The 25,945-nt window shown below is 39.2% G+C and overlaps 1 protein-coding gene and 1 pseudogene across 7 annotated transcripts in view; one reads left to right on the top strand and one right to left on the bottom strand.

The window, feature by feature from the left end:
* The window catches only part of BCAS3 (BCAS3 microtubule associated cell migration factor), a 613,911-nt gene that overhangs the window by 343,988 nt on the left and 243,978 nt on the right, over positions 1-25,945 (bottom strand). For all 7 annotated transcript variants that reach the window (XM_055130825.1, XM_055130821.1, XM_055130823.1 and 4 more), the window contains exon 16: positions 535-685. In XM_055130825.1, coding sequence (XP_054986800.1) covers positions 535-685 — 151 coding nt within the window. The remainder of the gene's footprint in view (positions 1-534; positions 686-25,945) is intronic.
* On the top strand, positions 12,450-14,941 carry LOC105943006 (60S ribosomal protein L24-like; annotated as a pseudogene).

Below are 25,945 nucleotides of genomic sequence, written 5' to 3'. Positions count from 1 at the left end.
AACTTCCCACAATATCACATTCTCCTAGAAGTAATGACAGATTATTATATATAAATTGTACCTCAATGAAGATACTGTAGATGGCACTTTTGAAGGACTACAGTAAATTATACCTCAGTGTAGATCAACAATAGATGACACTTTTAAAGTATTAGAAGCCCAATTATAATCTGAAGTTCTCTCCTTGGTATCTATGTCAGTTAAAATTTCAGAGTCATTACAAATCTACACCATGTCCACAAGAGCAAGAAAATGAAACTGTATTTTCAGAAAAAGCCAGAAGGGCACAAAAATGAGAGAGATGGAGAGATGGGTTTGATTTTTAATCAGCCAATAACATGTCATTGCCTTTTTTTTTCTAGGTGTGTGCATAACGTGGTGTACAGTCAATGCTTTGTTATATTCTACAACCATTCTCAAGCGCATGGGAAATAAAGAAAATAATCTACATTAACCAAAGACAAGTCGGGTTGTAAGTTTATGTATTCAACATTCTAAGACATTATTTAAAAATCATCAAGCTTGAGGCCTTACCCTGTTCGTTTAGTGATGGTCCCCAATGTCATTGGCTGCTTGATTTGAGCAAGAGGCATCAATACCATCAAGCTGGGGAGGGGAGAAAGCCGAGGGTTGCCAGGGTTGTTGTTGGCAAAATTATTGTAGGAATCTTGACTGTTTAGTTTTCCTAAAAACAGAAAATAAAGAAAAGTATCATCAAGGGAGTTACCTTCTCTGATGGGTTTTCCACTTACTCCAATAACAATTTCAAACATTTGTCTCGGTTGGAGAGATGGTTCGAAGAACTCAGGTTATACTTTGTGTACAAGAACACTGGGCTCGATCCCTAGCACCACACGGTACCTGCAACAGCATCAGGAGTGAGAGCAGAGAGCCAGGAGTCAGCAATCACTGACTGTGGCCCCAAAACAACAACTGCAAAAAAAGTAAAATGAAATTTCTTCAAGGCAGAACTTTGTAAATTATGTTACAATAAAGGGGAGTGGGGGGGAAATGTGGTGATACAGATGAGAAAAGAACAAAGAACCAACTAAGACACTTTAGTGTATTATAAGAAAAAAGAATGGAGGAAACAGAACTGGATAGAAGTCAAACGGTTACACAAATAACCAGTATTCAGGGCCCAAGAGAGAGTACAGCAGGTAAGGTGCTTGCCTTGCACACAGCCGACCCAGGTTCAATTCCTGGTATTACATATGGTTCTCCCAAGCACCATTTTGAGTGATCCCTGAGGCCAAAACTAGGAATTAACCCTGAGCACAGGTAGGAAAGCAGCCCCCCCAAACAAAATAACAAAATACTTGGTTGTAATTTAATTCTTATGTTTTTACAAGAAATATATGATAGCATCACTTGTATCACTTGTCATCCCGTTGATCTTTATACGTTTTGCTCGAGGGAGCACCACTGATGTCTCCATTCATCCCTGTAGAGTGCTAGTGTAGCCCAATGGTATCTGCTCACTCCAGGAACAGGAAGAGCCTCAAACCATGCATTCAGAATTTTGACGAAGAAGTCTGACCATCTCGTAGGTGGGCAGCCACACAGTCTTTTGACATCCCGTGGAATCCAGTCAGTAACAGCTCTAGTCCAGCGGTTGTCTCTGAATTGCATTACGTGTCCAGCCAATCTGATTTTTGACACCTTGGCAAACGAGACAGAGTCCCTGATTCTTGATCATCCACGCCTTCTCTCACTTGAGTGAAACGTGATACTCCAAGCATAGCTCTTTCGATTCCTCTTTGGGATACCTGAATAGCGTTCTCATCCTGTTTTTGTAGGGCCCAGGTCTCTGAGGCGTATGTTAGTGCAGGAAGAATGGTGGAGTCGAAAAGATGTCACCAGAACTGCGCAGGAGGAAGAGAGCAGCATGGAACGCCTTCAAGCGCGTCGAATAAGTGGTTAAGAGGACAAAGAACCTCCGGCTCTGGGCACATATGATAGTAATAGAAAAAAATGAAATTATAGAGGAGACACACAGGTTGTTTCTCTGAATAAGCTTGAGGGTAAGTGGGAAGAATATTAGTCATGGCAAACTGTGAAGACCTGAAGGCCAGAAGAGACATGAGTCATGAGGATGAGTATTTATAGAGTAGCCTGAAAGACAGAGAATGACCAATGTCATAGGTCAAAACCTCTCTAATTCCTAATATCTACAACTTCATATTATAAAATTAAACATGTAAAATTCAAATCATTTATTTATGTTAAATATTTATACTATAAATATAGAGTACAGTTGGAGAGATAGTACAGAGACTAAGAAATGTACTTGGCATGAGATTCCCTGACTGTATCGCTGGCACCACATACGGTTTCTTCAGCACTACTAGGAGAGATCCCTGAGCACAGAGTCAGGAGTAATGCCTGAGTACAACCGGGTGGGGTCCCCAAAACCAAAAAAAGCAAACAAACAAAAATACCTTGATGGCTCACTGATAATAGAAAAACAAAACAAAAGAAAAAACATACTCCTCTGTGAAACTAAGATCTGATCCATAAAAGGAATGATTACTCACCCATAGAAAGTAAAAATCTTTAACAGCACTTATTGTTTCTCCCTCTCCATAATTTTCTAAAATTTCCTATAAATGAAATTCCAAAGTATGCATTTCATGGGGTCAGACTTCTATAAGCATCTAAGATTCATCTACTATATGCACTCCTTCATTCATCAATACTTCTTTCCTGTATATTCTTGAGAGCAGTTCTCCTTGTATGGAAGTATTACTGTTTGGATATCCAGGTATTGGCAAAAGAACAATAGGCTCACTTCCAGACCTCGGCCATTAGAATAAAGCTGCTATAAATATTTGTGTGCTGTTAATATATATATTTATATAAATGTAAGATCCTTTTAGGATAGTCTGGGAATGGTACTGCTGTTCACAGTGAATGTTTACACAGGCACACTTTTACACGTAAAATCCTGAGAAAAAGTTTACCATATTAACTGAATCATGTCTCATTTCCTGTCCCAAACTATGACTATCTCCAGTATTTCCACACCCTCACCAAAATTTTGTATTTGACCCTCCAATTAATTTGAATTGTTCTTGCTTTTATGTGATTTTTCTAATAATCAAAAATGGTCAGCATTTTTAGGGGGGGGTCTGGGGCTTTGGGGCCACACACAGCATGCTCAGGGGATTATCCTGCCTCTGCACTCAGGAATTAATCCTGGTGGGTTTGGGGTACCATATGGGATGCTGGGGATAGAACGCAGGTCAGCTGCATGCAAGGCAAATGTCCTAACCACTTGGGCCCCAAAATGGTCAGCTTGTGCCATCCAAATTTATTGACCTGTACTTCTATTCAGTCATATTTCTTCTGTAATGTGCCTGTTCAAGTCCTATGTCCATTTGTAAATGTCCTGCCAATTTTACTTTTACTCTTGAGTAAATGCATATGCCACAGAGATATCCCCTGTAGAGGTACAATTTTGTAACATTCAGTATACTGTAGAGTTGCATAATGAAGACTAGCATCTAGTACAAGAGCACTTTCACCATTGTAAAGAAAGCAATGGGGCTAGAGTGATAGTACGGCAGGTAGGGTGCTTGCCTTGCACAAGGCTGACCCAGGATCAATACCTGGTATCCTATATGGTCCCCTGAGCACCACTAAGAGTAATTACTGAATACATAGCCAGGAGTAACCTGAGCACCACCAGGTGTGGCCCAGAAACAAAAAGGAAAGAAACAAAAAAGAGGATGGTGATAAGCAGACAATTTTTTTCTTTACCAACCCTCCCAAAAGCTTTCGACAACTAGGAATCTTCCCTTCTGTTTCTACAAATAATATATAAATGTAGCCACTTCTTTCACAGAGCATGTTTGCAAGGATCACTCATGTTCTGGCATATATCAGTAATTAATGCACCTTGGTAACAGAATATTATTCCACGTGGGGGTATACTACAAGTTATTCATCTATCCATCAGCTGATAAACCTTTGAACTGTTGCTGATTTTGCTGAATTTCCTACACAGGTTTTTGTGCAGGATATCTTTTCAATGTTTGTGAGTAGATTTGATTAGGTACAGAATTGTTGGGTTTATACTTCAGTTTTTGAGAAACTGTGAAACTGTGGCTGAACTGATGCTTCAGGGGTTCCATTTTCACATACAACCCTCCCCCTCAGCAATTATTATCTACTTTTTTACAGTGCAGCAACCCACTCCAGTGGTTATGAAAAAGTGCTATATCACTATAGTTTTGACTTACATTTCCCTAATGATATATTTTCATGTGCATTTTGGTAACCTTTTTTTAAAAGTTCATTTTTTCATTGACTTCTCATTGGTCTATAACATTTAGAGATTTCCAGCTAATCACCATCGTTTACACAGAGGTTAGGAGTCAGTCATTTTTGGTTATTTTCTGGACAATTCACACTTGTTTAAGTTGTTCACATTCCACAGTAAATGAAACCATCCAGTACTGTACTTCCCTTCCTTACTTATTTCACTTAATAAAAGTATCCAATCATCTTTCAAACCATAGTGCCCAACAAAAGAAAAAGAGAGAAAGAAAGAGAAAGAGAAAAAAGAGAAAGAGAAGGGGTCAGGAGGGGAAGTGTCTGCCATGGGGGTAGGGGAGGGAACCTGGAGACATTGGTCACTGATGGAGGGAAATCCACACTGGTGAAATGATGGGTGTTGCAACATTATATGACTGAAATCCAATATGAACAACTTTGTAACTATGTATCTCACAGTATCACTGTATCACCCTCATCCCAATGAGATTTTCTCAAGTAAGCACCAGTAACATCGCCTTTGTGAGACTTGTTACTGTTTTTGGCATATTGAATATGCCACGGTAGCTTGCCAGGCTGTGTCATGTGGGTGGGATACTCTTGGTAGCTTGCCGAGCTCTCCAAGAGGGGTGGAGGAATCAAACCCGGGTTGGTCTCATGCACGGCAACCCGCTGTGCTATCGCTCCAGCTTGTATCTCACGGTGATTTAACTAAAAAAAAATTAAAAATAAAAAACACATAGTAAAATAAAATAAAATAAAAATAATCTCAAGAGTCAATGGAAACAAACTGATACATTAAGGCTAAATTATCAATATACCAAAAATGGTGTTTAATTCTGTATGCAAATAACCAACTAGAAGAAAACAAAATCAAAAGAGAAACCCATTTAAAATCCCTACATGTCGAGTGGGCATGGAGGCTGGGTGGAGCTGGAGAGATTGTACATCTGAAAAGGTAAGCTTGCCTTGGATGCAACTGGCCTGGGTCAGATCCTTCGCATCCCACATAGTCCCCGAGCCTCCCCAGGAATTACCACTGAGCATAGCTTGGTGAAATCCACAAATAAAAAAATACTATATGTAAATCCCATGCCATCCCTTTTTTTACTTGTATTCCATGTCATCCCTTTTTAAATGATATGCTCGAGCAACCACCAGTAATGTCTCCATTCGTTCCTATGGTGTGCTAGTGTAGCCCAATGGCATCTGCTCACTCCAGGAACACGTTCATTCAAACCATTCATTCAGGATTTTGATGAAGTCTGACCATCTCATAGGTGGGTGGCTACTCAGTCTTTTGACTTCCTGTAGAATCCAGTCAGTAACAGCTCTAGTCCAGTGGTCATCTCTAAATTGCATTACATATACAGCCCATCTGATTTTCGACACCTTGGCAAATGAGATAGTGTCCCTGGTTCTTGATCGTTGACAGAGTGCAGAACTCTGGGTTCCTTCTCTCACTTGAGTGAAATGTGATACTCCAAGCATAGCTCTTTCCATTCCTCTTTAGGATACCTGAATAGCGTTCTCATCCTGTTTTCGTAGGGCCCAGGTGTCTGAGGCATGTGTTAGTGCAGGAAGAACGGTGGAGTCAAAAAGATATGCCTGGAGCCAGAGGTTCTTCATCCTCTTAACCACTTCTCTGACGCTCTTGAAGGCGTTCCACGCCACTCTTTTCCTTCTGTGTAGCTCAGGTGCAAGGTCGTTTGTCATGTTGAGTTCTCAACCTAGGTACACATAACTGCTGCAGTTAGAGATGTTCGTTCCATTGAGGGCAAATGAAACGTCAGGAACTAGTCTCACAAAGACATGAATATTGTCTTTGTGAGATTCAGCTGCAGTCCGACCTTTCCACACCCACAGTAAATTAACTTAATAAGATAAAAAAAAATCTAAACATTTAAAAACTGAGCAGGATTTTATACAAACAAAAATACTTTCTTGATTGTTTTTGTGTAAAACAGGCTGGGAATAGTGTCTGTTGAATGAATTTAGGACAAAGTTTGATAGGCCAGCAGAATTAGTCTTTGCTATCCTTTATTCTTTATCCCTTTCTTTCTCAGCTCCACATCACTTCTCCCTGCCACGCTGGATGGGTCTGATAACAGCTAGAATAAACTGATGGATCCACTGATGGTGTGCAAGACTGTATGGTAGCCACCTCTATGTTGTAGTCATGTATCTGTCTCTGTGTGTGCAGGGAACATGGGAACTTTAGAGCCAGGTTGAAACCAAGATGTATATCACTACAGGTCAGAGTGACGTTCAAACCAACAATTTAAAAGGTGTGGGGGCTTTTGGATCTTGTTAGACCAGAATTACACTGAAAGGTTTCTAAAATGGAATGTTGATCTGAGCTAACATTAATGAGAAAAAAAATAGGCTGCTTTACAGATAACAGAGGTACAAAGCCTGCAAAGAAAGCTTCTCGTGTTTTCTTATGCTGGTATCTAAAAGTTTGGTAAGAACCAAGAGCCTTCTTCTGTAAGTGCATGTTCGTTTTATTTCTCTGTGGAATTGTTAGAATATCAAGTCTAGATAACTCATGATTTGAAATAGCTGTAGTGAAATGAAAAACTGATTCACTTTCAAACAAGAAGAAAAAAAAAACATTTTAAAACCCAGTGGTTGCAAAGAGACTTTAATTCAAATTTCTTTTTCAAAAATTTGTTAGAGAATCACTTAATTTAAATTTCTTTTTTTTTTTTTTTGCTTAGGGGTCACACCAAGCAATACTCAGAGGGTTACTCCTGGCTCTGCACTCAGGAATTACCCCTGGCCATGATGGGTGGCGGTGGGGCTGGGCTGGAGAGAGATCTTATGGAGTGCCAGGGATTAAACCCCAAAGTACTATCTCTGCAGCCCCTGAATCATTTAATTTAAATTTCTGAAGCTAAGAGTAAATAAAGGATTATCTCAGACACCCTCCTGATAGCCTGAAGCCATAGCATGGGGGGGTTGGGCCCCCCCACCGCAAGCTGACCACTTTAACATTCAAAAACATCTTGGAATAGCCCTGTTGGCTTTAGTGGCTTCTGAGAATGAAAAATTAGGTGAACGTGTGGAAATAACTATAGTTAGCCTTTTCACACTATATTATTAATTAGTCTACACAGTACATGAAAAGGAAAAATTATTTAGGTAACTCTATTTCATGTCACTCTTGTTACCAGGTATCAAACCTAGTCCTAACCTTAGAGAGCTTTATTCAAAAGTGTGATGTCCTTACTGTTTCTTCATCTATTGCATCTCATTGTGAGTAAAGTGAAATATTTGCTTTTCTCTCTTCTTTGCCCATTCAGTACATTTTTGATGCTTCATGGCACTGTGTTAGTTTGCATAAATCCATGTAGGAACTCCTTCCTCTGCAGAAGGGTCTACGCTCATAGAGACAGGAAAGCAGGCTAAGGGACCCCAGAGCCTCTTTCGGGGGAAAGAGTCAAAGGGATTGGCTTGAGCACAGAAGCAGGTACAGTAATAATACAGGTACTATTACAAGTACCCTACAAACCTCAGGGGGACCCTAGAGGCAGGTTGGCTCAAGGAGGAAATGGAAACCATCTCTGCTATGGAAATCGAGGAATGCAGATCTACAATGACTGACCACAGTCTGGGCCCTTGTCTCAGTGTCAAGAAAAACCTGGAAACTAGGATCTTTCCCAGTCCTGGAGATAGAATGGAGTGGACTCCTTTCTCTCGGGACATTTCTACAGAAGAAGAGAGGCCCAAGGCCACCTCCAGCTCATCCTGTTGACCTGATCTTCACATGTTCACACTGGCCAAGCCTGGGTAACCCTGACATGACAGATAAAATATTAATGGCACTACTGGTGTGTCTCCTGCACGGTCTTAACCAATTCCCAGGATCTTTTGGAAAAGAACGGGGTACTCCCAAATGGAGAGTTCTCCAATCATTCTGCATTTATGCAAAAGAACAAATCAAGTTTACTAAGCCATCTGGAAAATTTAAAGTGAAGGTGGAGAGAAAACCACGTTTTTGTAACTTGCCCTCTGTAAAAATCAGATTCTAGCATTACAGAGTGATTGAATAAATGTACTCTAAGAGGCTCAATTAAAACTGGGCTTAATAAGTCTACCACCCCCTGACAGTCGAAACAGCATTGGCTGGTGAAGCGCTGGGATACAGTCTCTGCTCATCATAAGATTTTTCTGAGAGGGGCTGGAGTGATAGCACAGCGGGTAGGGCGTTTGCCTTGCACGCGGCCGACCCCGGTTCGAATCCCAGCATCCCATATGGTCCCCCGAGCACCGCCAGGAGTAATTCCTGAGTGCATGAGCCAGGAGTGACCCCTGTGCATCGCTGGGTGTGACCCAAAAAAGCAAAAAAAAAAAAAAAAAAAAAGATTTTTCTGAGAAGCTTGACACCTATGAGCTATGACCTGGTTTGCACCCCAACTGGTAGGGCCACTAAATTTATCTTTTCACTCGGAATCTGGCTAGTAGTTTCTCCTAGGGCCCTGCCTGCTGAAATTCATCCAGGCACTGGTACAGGAAATGTCCAGAACTATCCTCAATTAATTGCTCCTATAATTGTACTACCAGTTGCCAACTGACTTCCAAGCCAACCATCCCCCTTAAGCAACATCCCTCTTCCCACCGGAAGTGGCTAGGCAGAGTTTTTTCAGTGCCCCCTGTACATAACCCAAAACACTGGTATGTAAGATTTGCTCGGAACTAAATGTCTGGCTGATGATATAACAACAACGTTCCCAGCATCAAAGATCACCCTCCCCTTGCAGAAAATAGGACTCATAGCACCTGACAGACCCCAGGCTAAATTTTATGTTTCTTTACATTCACCCCCAAAAGATAACAGTGCCAGATCAAGCATAGTCCTTCCATGGGTCTTTGTTCCCTTCCCACCCAAGACACTTTAAAACCCCCTGATGAGCCTCTCCCAGGGCGTAGCTCTGTCCCCAACCTCACTAGAAGTCTGTAGTGTCCGCCTGGGCGCATGCCCCAATAAAGTCCTGTTTCTTCAAAAACTGAAATAAAAATACAAATTAGGTCCCTTTTAAACAAAACAGAAGATAAAAAGAAGTAGAACAAATATTCCATATTCATACGTAACAATAACACTGATATGACCATATTCCCCAAAGTGTTCTACAGGTTCAATTCAATCAGCAAATAAAATTTCAATGGAATTGTTCAATGACAGAAAACAAATATACTATTACAGTTTGCATGAAACAAGCTCGATCATGAAAGCTCCATCATGAAGCTTCATAGCTTCACAACTAATCCTAGAAGAGACAGCAAGCCAAGCCAATGAAACTCACAGGTCTCAGGCTGAAAACTCTGGGCCCCATCAGGAGAGGGGTGGGTTGAGTCCCCAACCCACTGAAGCCTCAGCAGCTGCACCCACACCCCACAGCCACTGCCATATAAATGGACCAGCTTCACTGCTTCACAACCAATCACGGAAGGGATGTCAAGTCTATGAAATGCCCAGGTACATCTGTCCTTGGGGTGAAAACTCTGGGGCATTCTCAGAATGGGGGAAGGCAGCCTCCCTGCAGCCCTCCTCTCTGTGGAGAAGCCCTAGCAGCAACACCCACATCCTACATCTCCACCATATCAGGATGGGGGGCAGGTCAAGCCTCCACCATATCAGGATGGGGGGCAGGTCAGGACTGCTGCAAGTTCTCCTGATCCTGACACTCCTGGAGCACACAGTCACACCAGTGGCCAAGGGACACCTCCAAATTCCATAAAACTGACAGCCCAGTATGAACACACAAATTAGATGGGAAAGTGGCAAAGAAGCCCACTAAGCCCAATAAATGAAAATAACTAGCAAGAAACACCTCAGTAAATTCTCAATGACTACAATAATATCAATGTGAAATATAACAATTTTTACAAAGTTTCTTTTACCGAATTAATTTTTGAAAATTCCACTTATCATTTTTCTGTAATAAAAACATAAAAAATATATTGTGCATGTCAATGGGCCAGTTTGGTGGATGGGTGGGAGACTGGGAACAATGGTAGAGGTAAGGTCACACTGGTGGTGGTATTGGTGCTGGAACATTAAAACAACTCTATTATGAACAACGTTGTAAAGTACAGTATTTAATAAAGTTTTTTTAAAAAATGTTTGAAACATAACCCCCACACACACCCCAAATAGCCAAAGAAATCCCAAGGGAAAAGTATAAGAAGCATTACATCCTATACTTTAGACTGAACTATATAGTTACAGTAATTAAAATGTCATGACACTGGGATAAAAGCAGACAAACCAATGGAATACAATGGAAAGACCAGAAAGAAACCCTCTATATGAAAATAGTTAATTTATAACAAAGAACATAAACAGAAAAGGAAAATCTCAAACAAACAGTTCTAGAAAAACAGGTAAGCCACATGCCAAAGGATGAAACTGGATCACTATCTTACATCATGCTTAACTCAATATGGTTTGGAGTTGATTCAAAATGGACTACAGACTTAGTACATGGAAGAGAACACAAGAACACTCCATGATATTGGTTCCAAGGATATCTTCAGAGTTTTCACTCCATTGGTTAGAGAAAATTAAAAAAATAAACAAATGAAAACACATAAAACTAAAAAATATCTGCATAGAGAGAAACTATTACTAAAACAAACATATTTCTGAATGGGAGAAAATATTTTTGGTATTTTACACCATAAATGGAAGAAAATATTTTTGGCATTTTCCACCTTATACCTGAAAAATGGCTAATATCAAAGACACAAAAGAAACACTTATAAAACTCATCAACAGAAGAAAAAAATTTTAAACAGGAACAAGATTGAAAGAGATATTTCTGAAAAAGAAAGACATGCAAATGGCCAGTGGACGCATAAAAAAACTATCACTGATAGTAATGCAATTTAAAATGACAAAATCACCTTGCAAGAAGGAATGATGAAATAATGCAATTTGCTGCAACCTGTTTGGAATTGGAAGACAGCATGTTGGGTGAAGTAAGCCAGAAGAAGAAGGGCAAATGCAAGATGATCTCACTTATCTGTGGTGTAACTGGATGAGGAAATGTAATGGAGTAAAGGGGGGTGCCTAGAAGACCCTTGATCCGAGAGTTTAGGAAGGAGAAGGAGAGAAATGGGGAGGGTAAGGAAGGGGAAAAGGTCATAATGTTGAAGCAGGGTCAGGGCTTAGGTATACCAGGGATGTAGGAAAGTGGTATGTATCCAAAGCACAGACTCACCAACACTGTAAAACATGAGATATAAACTATACCCACTAAACTTCGAAATGGGCCTGTCAAGGGGGCAGGGAGGGGAGAGAAGGGGCTGGAGGGAGCACAGGAACACTGGTGGAGGGAAGTTGACCCTAGTTGTGGGATTGGTGTTAAAATATTGTAAAGCCTAAGACTCATCTATCACAGATTTTTAAGTACAAAATTTTAAAATGATAAAAATCACCGAGCAAAAATAAGAGTAACCTGAATTAAAGACACAGGAAAGAAATTCTGTGAAACATAGAAAGATAAAGAACTCTCATGCATTATTAGTGGTGACATAAACTGGTTAGCATCTGTGGAAAACAGTATGAAGATTTTCAAAAAAAAAACTTAAAAACAGAGCTAACAGATAATCCAGCAATCCCAAATCTGCATAAATATCCCCCAAATGAACACACACTCAAAATATATAAGTACATATGTAATAACTGCAACCCTATTTACGACAGGCAAGACATGGAAGTAACCTAAACGCCTAGTGGCAGATGAGTGGATAACAAATTATGGTATATAACAATGCCCAAGAGTAGAGAGACTGAGTATGGGGGAAATTGTCTACAATAGAGGCAGGGGAAGATTTGGGATGTGGTGAGGAGGGATACTGGGACATTGGTGGTGGGTGTTTGATCATTGTATTACTAAAACTCAAACATAAAAGCTTTGTAATTGTATCTCATGGTGATTCAATAAAAAATAACTAAAAAAACAAATTATGGTATATAGACATGATCGAACACTATTCAACTATTAGGAAGAATAAAATCTTGCCTTTTCTTATAACATGGATGAAACTGGAGAGGATAATGTTAAGTGATAATGCTAAGTGAAATAAGTCAGAAAGAGAAAGATAAATACCAGATGATCTCACTCACCTATTGTATATAAATAAATAAAGCAAGGGACTAGATAATGTCTAGAAAAGAAGAAGGGAAAAAACCTTTTGACTCTGAGGACAGAATTAAGGTTACTGAGGTATACAGAGGTAGAGAAATGAAAAGTGAAAAGCGAACATCGGCATTTTGATGGTGAGTGTTTTGTAGTAACAACATATCCCTAAAACTTACAAACATTTACACTCTTCTAAACAAAATGTTGCCTCAATTTAAAAAATAGGAAACTCTGGGGCTGAAAGACAGTATAACCGTAGGGTGCTCAGACCTGGTTTCTGATCCCCAGCATCCCATATGACCCCATGAGCACTGCTAGGAGTAGTAATACCTGAGTGCAGAGCCAGAAGTAATCCTTGAGTATCATCGGATGTAACCCCCTCCATCCCCAAAATAGGACTACACAAAGAATAAACAAACATCAGACATCTTTACATTTACTTAGAAATAGTACTTTCTTTACTGATTTATAAATTTCATGGGACAAGTTTTTGGGTACGTATTTTATACTTCTTATTTTATTTTTTATAAAACTTGTAATTATTCTAATTAACTTTTCAGATTATTCATTGCCTATGTGCAGAAGTACAAATAATCTTTTACATTAACCTAGTACCTTAAAACTTAGTGAACAGTTGCTTAGAACTAACAGTTATAGATTATTGCTTACACTACATCTATATTTGTGAACATCTCACTCTGAGTCTACTTATTTCTTTCCAATCCAATGTCTTCATTTCCATTGTTACCAAATAGCCCTGTGCTACTGAGCTTACGCTGAAAAATTAGACAGAACTAAAAAGCACAGAGTATGATCCACTTTAAATTTTTGTATATAATGAGGTGTAAAGTGTTTATCTATCCATTTCTCTGAAGATAAACATACACTTGTTTTATTATATTTTAAAGTACCTTTTTACCTCAATGTAGTTTCTTTTCCACTTTTGTCTAAAATCAATTGACATTTGTGGATCAATTTCTGTATTTTGTTTCTTTCATCATGTGTCTATCCTTTCACCGGTAATACTATAAATTTATAGTGACTCATGACTAACAGAAATTTTGCAAAAATTTATCAAATTTTCCATGATTAAAAATGAGTACAGAATTTATAGTCAAACAACTCTTCTATACAGAAAATATCTATTGATTCACTGCACTTTACAAATGACTGTCCTAGACTTTTCATAAAAATAATACTGGATAGTTAGCAATAGTGATAGCACAGCCATGCACGTGGTCGACTGGGGTTCAATTCCTCTGCTCCTCTCGGAGAGCCCGGCAAGCTACCAAGAGTATCTCTCCTGCACGGCAGAGCCTGGCAAGGTACCCGTGGTGTATTTGATATGCCAAAAATAATAACACCAAGTCTCACAATGGAGATGTTACTGGTGCCCGCTCGAGCAAATCGATGAGCAACGGGATGACAGTGACACTGGTAGTGTTTTATAAATTAGAGTAAGAATAAACATACACATCATTTTTTTCACTATTTGAATTAAGGAGAAAAAATTATATAGATAGCAAAAGAATCTTCCACAAAAGGTTCTAAATTTACACTTTCTTAAATATATTCAGAAAACTATTAATAATTTTAGAAGCCTGGATTCAATGAAGAGGGTGAATTACCAAACAGTAACTAAAGGAAGCTTCATATGAAATAGAATCATTTCAGGGACCAGGTAAATAGTACAGTTTGTCTTGCACACTGACAACTTGGGGGTTTGATACTGACATCTTATGATCGATGTGGTCCCTCCAGGCCTACGAGGAGAGATTCCTGAGTATAGAGCTAAGAATAACCCTGAGCATCACTGGGTGTTGCCCCAAAACAACCAAAAAATGTCATTGCAAGTGCAGTGGGGAAAGTATTTGCCTTGCACGTGGCTGACCCGTGTTTGATCCCAGAATTCCATATGGTCCCCTAGCCTTGCCAAGAGTTATCCCTGAGTGAAGAGCCAGGAGTAAATCCTGATCACTGCCAACTATGGCTCAAAAACAAAACAATCTAACAAACAAAAACCAAAAAAAATTCAGCTCACTGCCATCTTTCATCCTCTCTTGGAGCTGCAGCCGTGAAAGTCAAACTGTGCCATTTCAATGGGTACAAGATCTATCCTGGACACTAGAGGCTCTATTCCAGAACCAACAGGAAGGTCTTTCAGCTTCTTAATACAAAATGTGACTCTATTCCTTTCCAAGAGAAATCCTCAGCAAATAAGCCAGATTGTCCTCTACGAAAGAAAGCACAAAAAGAGAAAATTGGAAAGAAATTTAAAAGAGCTCATCATGCAGTGAGGTTCCAACAGGCCATCACCGGTGCATCTCCAGCTAATCAAAAGGCCAGGAGGAATCAGAAATCTGAAGCTAGACAGGCTCATTGGGACCAAGCTATCAGGGCTGCCAAAGAAGCAAAGAAAGTGATGCAGCATCTAAAGTGGCAGCTGCTAAGGCTCCTGCAAAGCAGTCCCTAACCAAAAGACTGTGAAGCCTGTGAAAGTTTCTGCTTCCTGAGCTGGTGGGAAACACTAAGTTGACAGATAAAGGTTTTCTTTGTTTTTGTTTATTGTTTTTGTTTTTGTTTTGTTTATTTTGCTTTTGGGGTTGAATCCATCAATGTACAGGGGTTATTCCTGGCTCATGCACTCAGGAATTACTCCTGGTGGTGCTGAGGGGACCATATGGGAAGCTGGGAATCAAACCCGGGTCGGCCGCGTGCAAGACCCTACCTGCTGTGCTATTGCTCTAGCCCCAACAGATAAAGTTCTGGGTTTTTTTTTGCTCTTTTGGGTCACACCCAGCAATACACAGGGGTCACTCCTGGCTCTGCACTCAAGAATTACCTCTGGTGGTGCTCAGGGGACCATATGGGATGCTGGGAATCGAACTCGGGTCAGCCGCGTGCAAGGCAAACGCCCTACCCGCTGTGCTATCGCTCCAGCCCCCCCCCCAACAGATAAAGTTTTAAATAAAGATATGACTATATTTTATAAAAATCCATGGAAAGGGACTGGAAACGGAGTACAGTGGGTAAACCACTTGAGCTGCACAGAACCCGGGTTCAATTCCTGGTACCACATATGGTCCCTTGAACCCCACCCAACAGTGATCCTTAGCACAGAGCTAAAAATAAGTCCTAAGTATAGCCAGGTGTGTCCCCCAAACAAACAAAAAATCATTAACAACATAAATTCATATTAATGGGGTTAGGGAGCTAGTTTAAGTGGTAAAACACATGTCTAGAATATGTAAGGCTCTGAGTTCCATCCCTGCCACTACAAGACACCCGATAACTACCAGATGACCCCCAGGAACCACATGGCCTTAGCCACACTGGTTTGATGGGCCTGAGCATCAAGCCATGCACTGACCTTAACCGTGAGTGGCCCTGGGGGCCCAATTACCCACAGCCAATATATCAATATTACCCAGAAGCAACCATTATCTACTTTGTAGATAATAAAGGCATTCAGAATTGGGTACAAAATGCTGTACCAAATTTGATAAATAACACAATTATATCTAAACTTACATAACAGAGAACCATACAGGAGATATGGGGTGGATCCCATTACAATATCTGGTATTTGTGAAGAAAAAAGCAGGAAAACTGTTTTATAGATTTAAGTGATTTATTATGACATGCTTAAGACCAAGAATGATGTAGATAGTTCTACAAGATTTGCTATTAGACAACTGTACTAACAGAAAATTCGATCTAAAACCTAGATCTTAAATGTGAAAGCAGTTTGAATCATTAAATATGTTTCACATATTTGTGAAACACTATTTCACATATTGTTTCACATTAATGAAACTTGAGTACTGTAACACATACATTTCACAACTACGAGTCAAATATTTAAGTGCCTCAGTCTAGTATTACACCAGTGAGGACTGCATTCCCTGTTATCACGAAGCTTACAGTCTAATATGCATGAAACATGAACAATAAAGTGCTAATTGCTTAGTAGTAAACATAAGGACACATGGGATCAATTATTCGGAGAAGAGATCACAGAACAGACAGGACATGACCTAGGATTTGAAAGACGGGCCCAATATGGAAGAGCACTGATTCAAAGTGGGAAGGAAAACAAAACAGCAGAGGGTTTAAAGAGATGCCTCATGTGTGTGCAAAGTGAGGAATATCTGACTAAAATAAAGGACTGTAATGGGAAGTAGTGCAGAGAAAGATGTATTTTCTTTTCTTTTTTTTTTTTTGTATTGTTTTGGGGCCACACTGGAAACTGGTCAGGGGTTACTCCTGGCTCTGCACTCAAGAATTACTCCTGGCAGTGCTCAGGAGACCATATGGGATGCCAGGGATAGAACCCAGGTTAGCCTCATGCAAAGCAAGTGCCTTGCCCACTGTACTATCTCTCCAGCCCTGTATTTCAATTTTAGAAGTACTTTTTCACTAAAGCAGGGACTTGAGAACTTAAATAATTTAGCAAAGGAGCAGAACAGATTTTGAGATTACTGAACTTTACAAATAAGTGTGCATGTGATGAGTTCAGAAAAATCAAGAGGTTACTAAGATCTTATTGTTTACTTAGTTACAGCTTAAAGCAAATCACTAATTCACTGGTACAAAAGGCTATCTAAACAAAATAAAAAATATTTGAGATCTACCCCTCTTAGCCAACTATGTAATAACAAGCAACACCCCAATAAATGTTCATGGGTTTCTGTGTTTACTGGTGTCTATATTTATAATGGAATTGTTCTACAAAAGTAAAGTGAATTGGTAAATTTTATGTTCATAAGAACAGGGGTGGTGTCCATCTTATATTCTACTATTATGAACAATTAAAAAATAGCTTTAATCAAAGAATAAATGTGTTAACAATGACAAGATTCAAAACCTCAAACTCAGAGAAAACTACAAGGTCTGGTCATCTTCCTAAAATAGTTTAAGTGAAATCTTGGGAAAGTCAAATGGAAAGGGATCACAATCAGGCACTAATCAAGGTAATAGATTTTACAGACTTAAGGACTCTGAGACTGAGAAGACATTAGCAAGATGGAATGGACACCAAGCAAAGGAATCATTCAACACATATCCTTAAACTCCACAACTTTTTAGCCTTACTGGTATAAAACCTTGTGCTAATGCTGTTTGAATAAATGCAGAAGATTCCTAATGAGTGAGCCACTCAAGAATAAAGATAGTTTTTTTTAACTTTTTCCAAATGACAACAAATATGTTAATAAGATTATCTATATAGTCTCTCATGAACAAAAAAAGGGGACATCATTTTTAAAGGAACATCTTAAAGATGAATATAAGGCATATGAATTCTGAGCTTAAAGGAACAAACTACATAGAAAAATAAATTTCTTTGCATATAGGTGGATCAACATGGAAAGTATCATGTTAAGTGAAATGAGTCAGAAAGAGAGGAACAGTCATAGAAAGATTGCACTCATATGTGGAATATAAAGTAACAGAATGGGAGACTAACACCCAAGAATAGTAGAGATAAGTACCAGGAGGAGTACTCCACAGCTTGGAAGCTGGCCTCACATGCTAGGTGAAGAAGCAGCTCTGATAGAGGAGGGATCACCAAGCAAAGGGTGCTAAGCGGGCCCACTAGGGATGGGAGATACGGGCTGAAAGTAGACTACAGACTGAACATGATGCCTACTTAATACCTCTGTAGCAAACCATAACACCCAAAAAGAGAGAGAGAGCAAAAGGGAATGCCCTGCCACAGAGGCGGGGTGGGGTGAAGGGGACCGGGTAGGGGTGGTGGGAGGGATGCTGGGACCATTGGTGGTGGAAAATGGGCACTGGTGGAGAGATGGGTACTCGATCATCATATGACTGAAATGCAAGCATGAAAATTTGTAAATCTGTAGCTTTATCTCATGGTGATTTACTAATAAAAAATGTTTAAATAAAAAATAAACAAATTTCAGTCCTCAGACTCAATTATTCAAATAGACAAAATTACATAGTGAGCCTTTGTTCTCTTTTCTGTTACTGATACATTAGCACTGTATCACTGTCATCCCGTTGTTCATCGATTTGCTCGAGCAGGCACCAGTAACATCTCCATTTTGTGAGACTTGTTACTGTTTTTGGCATATCGAATACGCCACGGGTAGCTTGCCAGGCTCTGCCGTGTGGCCGGGATACTCTCGGTAGCTTGCTGGGCTTTCCGAGAGGAACAAATTCTTATGTTAGAAATGATTTTTCATTATCTCGTGTGTATGAACTTTCTTTGGAAGGATTAAAAAAAGGGGCGGAATCTGAAAAACCTCCAAGCTATGCCTCCATGGAAACTGGAGGGCCTCTGGAGCAGGACCAATGGCTTAAGATCCTGGACAACTAATAGATGCTTGCTGAGTGAATGTCTGAAACTTATTTTCCCCATATCTAGGAAGAACAGGAGAATATACTCTACAGAAAAAATAATTCTGAGGAAACGCAATGAACTTCAGAAGACAACCGGATGCTAGTATTTGTGGCTTTTGCTCTTGTGCTCAGCTTCACAGTAATTAGGCCAGGAGCTTTGACTTGATGACTTTGAAAAACAGATCTCCAGATACTTCCTTATGATGATATCAAGCCTAAATTTTAAGTGAGGATTTTTCATTAAGTCCCAAACCTCCAAGTATAAAGAAGTTCATTCAAGGCGAAGAAATTTATAATCTCCCTGTCTTGGATATGGATTAAGTCTATCCCTCTGTTTTATGGTTCAAGTTTCCTCTGGACACAAACATTATTTCTTTGATCTACTTCTCAGGTAGAAAGAGCAAAATGACAGAATTTAAAACTGAATTTTTAAAAAAAAATTCGGAGGGACTAGAGAGATAATAGAGGGGGTAGGGCCCTTGCCTTGTATATGGTTAACCTGGTTTAAATTTCAAGCACCACATACAGTCCCCTGAGCATAGCCTGATATGATACAACATCACAGAAAAAATTCTGAGAACAGTAAACAGTCACTGTATAAATGTTCAATGTCACCTTCACCAACCATTCACTTTTTTTTAGGGTGTAGGGCAGGGGAGTGTGAAAAAGGGGAGGTGGGGAGAGGAGGAGTGGAAAGGGCCTCCCAGCAGTATTTGTGGGCCCGAGGGCCTGCAGGCCACTCCCACTGCAGTATTTAGTCTCTGCAATACCTGGGGCCAGGTAATGCTGAAGGTTGAACCCAGCCCCACAACAACATATATGGCATGGACTCTAATCCTGACCATTGTTTTACTAAATTCTTTATTCTTACTATATGAGTTATGGTGAAAACAGATTATAGTACCTTAAAATATATATAATAAATTCAGACACCATTATACTTTCAAATTCAAGCTGGGACAAGACCTGCAAGTGACAAATGCCATGGGAATGGATATTCTCACAGTATTTCTGGCACATCCAAACAGAGGAAGTCCCAAAAATCTCATGAGAAAATAAGCTCTACTAAGACTCTCATCCCACTTTTTTGGGCTTACTCTATATAGATAAACTTCCATAAGCCTCCAGGCTCTGGGTCTTTATCCAAATCCACCAGGGCTTTGATCCTTTAGAGGTTTACCAGTCCCCAAGACAGAGTTGTCTTGAGGGTGGGGGAGTGAAGACAGGGGAAAACCAAGTTTCAATAAAAAAATTTCTCAATAAATAAAAGAAGCAATTCCTTCTGTGAATCAAAAACCATTTTTTAAAAATAAAAATGTATATGATAACCCTTGACACTGATTCTTTGAGTTAGTTTTCAGCTGTGCTTTTAAATTGTTATTATGCTTACTGTTACAACACCAAGCACTAAACCAGAATAGTTACTACCATTGGGGTTTAACACTGACTTTCAGATTTCCCTTGAACAAGTATGAATAGTTGGGAAAAAAATGAAAATGACCTCCTGGACTACCCTTTTTCCTTGTACCTTTTGGGTGAAGAATTCTTGGAAAGATCTTGTACTTGGGAGCAAGAGATCTCTCAGTCTTCTTACAAGTACATGGGAACACTGTTTGTGCAGAAGGTTACATGGTATCCTCTATTACTAAGAATTGTCTATCTTCCAAATGTCACCTTATTATTTATGCATTGTCCCAAAATGTGTTTTTCCAGACATGTCATACTATAAAATCACAGAGGAAAAATGGATCAAGTAGAGAATAAAAGTTAAGAGAGAAAATAACAATAGGCTTTGTTACTGCACCAGAAGAACAAATTGTCAGGTCAGCTTTGCACAGAGGCATATTCCCAAACCAGTCATCATGAATAGACTCACTTCCACAGGAAAAAAAAAAAAAAAAAACCGACAAGAGTCTGAAAACGCCGGACAAAAGAAATCCCTGCAGACAAAGTAAAAACAAATTAAAAGACCCATTATAAAACACAGATGCTACAAGGAAAATAAACTTCCCAAGATTTACTGAGCTTTGACAAACTTGAACATTTGTGGAAAAGACATCAGCAACAACTCCCAGGTAATGTGGCTACAAAGCTAGACTCCTTTCTGTTTTATCTTTACGCTCTCTTCAGAAGCTGCCAGCCTGGTATTCTAAGCTTCTGAATGGAGTGATTTGAGAACATGTGAATGTGGCAAACTGCCAGATACAAGAAATTTCTGCAGCCGGTAAGATGCTGAAATTGCTGACCATTTCTTTTTTTTTTTTTTTTTTTTTTTTTTATTGGTAATTTATTTTTTTTTTAAATTTATTTATTTTTAATTAGAGAATCACCGTGAGGGTACAGTTACAGATTTATACACTTTTGTGCTTATACTTCCCTCATACAAAGTTTGGAACCCATCCCTTCACCAGTGCCCATTCTCCACCACCCGTAAACCCAGTGTCCCTCCCACCCTCCCCAATCCCATCTCCCCCCCACCCCACCCTGCCACTGTGGCAAGGCATTCCCTTCTGTTTTCTCTCTCTAATTAGCTGTTGTGCTTTGCAATAAAGGTGTTGAGTGGCCACTGTGCTCAGTCTCTAGCCCTCATTCAGCCCGCAACTCCCTTCCCCCACATGGCCTTCGACTACAATGTAGTTGGTGATCGCTTCTCTGAGTTGACCTTTCCCCGGAACGTGAGGCCAGCCTCGAAGCCATGGAGTCAACCTCCTGGTACTTATTTCTACAGTTCTTGAGTGTTAGTCTCCCACTCTGTTATTCTATATACCATAGATGAGTGCAATCTTTCTATGTCTGTCTCTCTCTTTCTGACTCATTTCACTCAGCATGAAACTTTTCATGCCCATCCACTTGACTACAAAATTCTTGACCTCCTTTTTTCTAACAGCTGCATAGTATTCCATTGTATAGATGTACCAAAGTTTGCTCAACCAGTCATCCGTTCTGGGGCATTCGGGTTTTTTCCAGATTCTGGCTATTGTAAACAGTGAAATTGCTGACCATTTCTAATATTAAAGTTAGTATCAGTGTCCCTCTGTGTTTGCACTAATTCTTTTAGGGAATTGTGGGAGTGCGGGATCAAACCCAGAGCTTTACAAATGCAAGGCAAGTGCTCTACTGCTGACCTATATCCCTGTCCTTGCATTCATTGTGAAAACAATAAGAGGTGAATAAGACAACAAATGTAATTATGTGACCATAAACTAACAGAGTTGCAAAGGAAAAAGTACCTTAAAATAGTATAAATATCAGTGAGAAAGCAAAACTTTCTGACAGGTTTTTATAGACACAAATTATAAATTGTTGCTAATAGGGATCAAGGAAGATTCTAGGAACAGAGTAATGGAGCTGGAGAGAGCATGTAGCAGACTAAACACATGTTTGCATGTAGGGTGCCAGGTCTTGATCTCCAGCAACACATGATATCTGGAGCAATACTGGGAGTGAGCCCCAAGCCTCAGGGCTGGAGTAGCCCTGAAATACCAGGTGTGTTCCCAAATCCAAAACAACAAATAAAGAACACTGTTATAAGAATTAAAAACTACAGTGGACAAAACTTGCCCAAAATAAAGTGTAGAGGAAATGAAAATTATCTTTAGCTGTCATTGCAGGGGAAAATATAAAAATGGGAAAAACTCATTTGTAAGAAAGGCAAAAGGACACTGGTCAGCATTAACAGGTTCCAGAGGAGAGCTCCTTATGGCAGGCGAGAATTCTACCACTGAACCACCCATGCATCTAGAGAGCTCTTTATGGGGTCTGCAAGGTCACCTTACTTTTCCCCTTCGAACAAATATGGGTCTCGTTCACATAAGGCACTTCATTTTTTCTGAAAGTTTCCAGCAGAAACCTTCCAGTATAATTCAAATATTAGACCCCAGCAACAGGGTCAATGCCATTCTCTTCTCACCACCTCTTCACACACTTACCCATGAGACACTCTCCTATTCTAGATATACACCATCAGTGTCCTTGGTCAGCTGAGATTTTGAAATTGGCAAAGCAGCACACTGAAAGCCAATGGCTACATACAACCCCAAAGAAGTCATCTGGGCAGGCAGAAAACTATTACCAAGAGCCTGTCAGTCCTGCCCTCCTATCACGACTTACATACGCATAGAAGTTCAGTTTTTAACATCATAGTTACCCAAAGCAAAAAGTGGGCAATGAGTTCGTATGAAGCAGACAGCAGGCACATGTGCATGTGCACACATACACAAGTGTAAGTGTGGGTGTGTGTTGCTTCCCTCAGAAGCTCAAAACTTTTGAACTGCTTTTAATTTCCTGCTATAGGATTATTGGAAATAAAAATAGAAAATATGCCCATTTAAACCCTGTTAACTCTGTATTTGAAAATCTGCTGATTTCTTGACTCAAAAAGAATACAACAGTAGCTTGTTTAGAAACAATCACTGGATATCTGCTTTCCAAAACAGTTAGGAACACCACTTATTTCTTGCTTGCCACCTAATTTAACATTAAAGCTTTCTTAGTGAAATACTCGACAATTATTTAATCAAAACCAAATAAAATCCTTCCTGAAGGTAGAAAAGGCAACTTGTGTAAATAGGAATTCTGAGTGTGGGGTTCTTCAGTGGGATGAGTCTACTTCCCCCTCTGTTTCCCTTTCCTAGATGAGAACGACAAGCTTCCCAGCTGCAGTTCCAGGACTTTCACCCTTCTCTCTGACCTTTTCTCAGGCATCTTCCAGTATAATCTGTAATCTACTCAAGTCGGAAAAGGAAACAGCAGCGCCCTGGTGAGAAACAGTGCCTTCTGACCCACATACCAAACTGGGCGGAAGCAATGCTTGCTCTTAGGAGCCAGGGAGAGTAGAAAACACAATTCATAGAAAATGACTAATAAATACATGTTTGTTAGAAGACAGTTAACAACTAAATGTTCAAGTGACCAAGTTCAAGACAAAAGGAGTTCAAGGACAATTTTACCACAGGAGACTTGCTTCCCCCTTTAACATTTTAGTGGAGTAATTGAGGACATAGATCAAAAATCTGGCAAATATCAGAACACTTGTTGCTTTTCTATCCAAATGGCTCGTGGCAAGATGAGGACTACTACAGATTCTTTGGAGAGGGTGGGAAGGTGAAAATACAAGAGAAATCTCCCACAAAACAGACTTGAAAACATGAATCCAATCTTTTCAAAAGACAAGGAGTGTGTTTTTTTTTTTAATGATAGCGTCATAACTACTTCTCACTACACACAAAGCAGAATGCACGCAACTCTGCGCCAGAGCTGAATCTACGTATGTCAGCTTGATTAAGTCTTCTGCAGAACTGAAATTGAACCACTAAATAATTTCTAAATATATATATCTCTAAAAATATATTACAAATTATTATGTAAGTATCTATTCACAAATAGTTAATCAATTTGCTAGGCTTGTTTCCATTTCTAGTTTAAACACATTTTTCTAGTTGTCTCAATTTACATATTAATATTACATGTAAATTAGAGCAAATCAAATTAAAATAAACTCAACACATTTAAGAAAACTGATTCATAAAATTTAAAAGTAAAAAGGAACCAAGAGCTTCTATAGTGTAAATAAGGAAAAATATAAGTAAGTTTCAGAAATAAATATATGAGGACAGGCAAGGAGACACATTATGAGAAGATATTTTACTTTATTCTTATATTTCCTCCACACTGCATTTGTGGCACTATTTGGTCTTTGTCTTAAAAAAATTATTAGATTTTTAACTAAGATGATTATGGTAGTGCTAAAGTATACTGAACAGATTGGTTTTATTCACATAGCCAATACAAATTTATACAATGAATGAACAAAATATTGGGCCGCCCCTGCCTCTTACTCCTGCCCATTTCATGTAGGAAGTTCATTGCCTCACTGTATCATTCTCATAGCACTTTAGATATGGGATGAAATTAATTTAAGAACTGGTGCTCCTAATATATAAGAAGTCTTAAGTATGGAAAGAGAGAACAAGGGTCAAGATGTTTGCTCTGTATCCATCTGAAACTGAATCAATCCCCAATATCTCATATAGGCCCCAGAGCAAACACAGGAGTGATACCTGAGCACAGAGGCCCTGAGAACTACCAGGTGTGGTCCAAAAGCCAAACAAAAATTTAGTAATTTGTAATTTATATCCAAGTTTAGTACTGTACTAAATATTAGTATTTATTATTTTAAATGTTAGTATTGCTACTTTATAGTAATGAAAAATATGAAGCAAAACAATAGATAGGTTATATTTATCATTAGCAGGGACAGAGCAAACTCTTCATAGACACAGGATAAAAGAAAAAAAATCATGTGACTTTTCCTTTAAGATACAACTTATTACAAAATCTAAGATATTTAAATACTCTCAGATTTTCTCACTCGTTTGAATGGAGTTCAAACTTTTGGGACTAACTACTCAAAAGTAAAAACATGTAAATCTTGTGAAAATTCCCTGGGATTAAAAACCCAATAATCTATTAATACTCAACCCAAATAAAGAGATTCCCAAAGTACAAGTAATTCTCTTAAGAAAATACTCTTCAACCTTACTTCCCCATAATTACCTCACAATGAATTTTTGGATCTGTCAACAGAACAAACAAAAGCAACTCACTGTTCAAGCAAAGAATACAGAAACTAATCTGCATCATTCAGCAAACTTAACTTTGTTACTTGGTGAATATTAGATGTGGAAAAATTAGGGACTAGTTCTGAGATACAAAGAAACAGTGCCACATGATAAAATACTGGGAAAATTGCAAGACTTAAGGTGTATATTTTTATACTTGGTGAACTCAAAATGATTTAACATTTGCAGAACATATTTTTACCAAAAACATTAAATACTTCATAATGAATAAAAACTTACCAATTAAAATAAAAGAATTCTCAATTGAATAAATATGGTATTAGGTGTCAGCAGCTTTCCTAACAAGAAGATATAAACCAAAATAGCAAGAGAAAAGACTTGTCCCCACAGCCTGCTTCCCGCCCCCCACCCCCAACCACGGAAGCCTTCCTTCTTTTACCCATGACTGTTAAGGATATTTTCTGGCTCTTTTTCAGCATCATGACTCAGGTCATGAGAAGTGTCAAAGATGCATTTCCTTCAGATGGGAAAGAGCAACAGATTTTAACAAGCATACAGAGATGGGAGTACGTG

This window comes from Sorex araneus, chromosome 3 (assembly GCF_027595985.1).
Source record: "Sorex araneus isolate mSorAra2 chromosome 3, mSorAra2.pri, whole genome shotgun sequence".
Lineage (NCBI taxonomy): Eukaryota > Metazoa > Chordata > Mammalia > Eulipotyphla > Soricidae > Sorex > Sorex araneus.
Note: the sequence above shows the minus strand (reverse complement) of the source record. Positions and strands in the feature narration are given on the sequence as shown.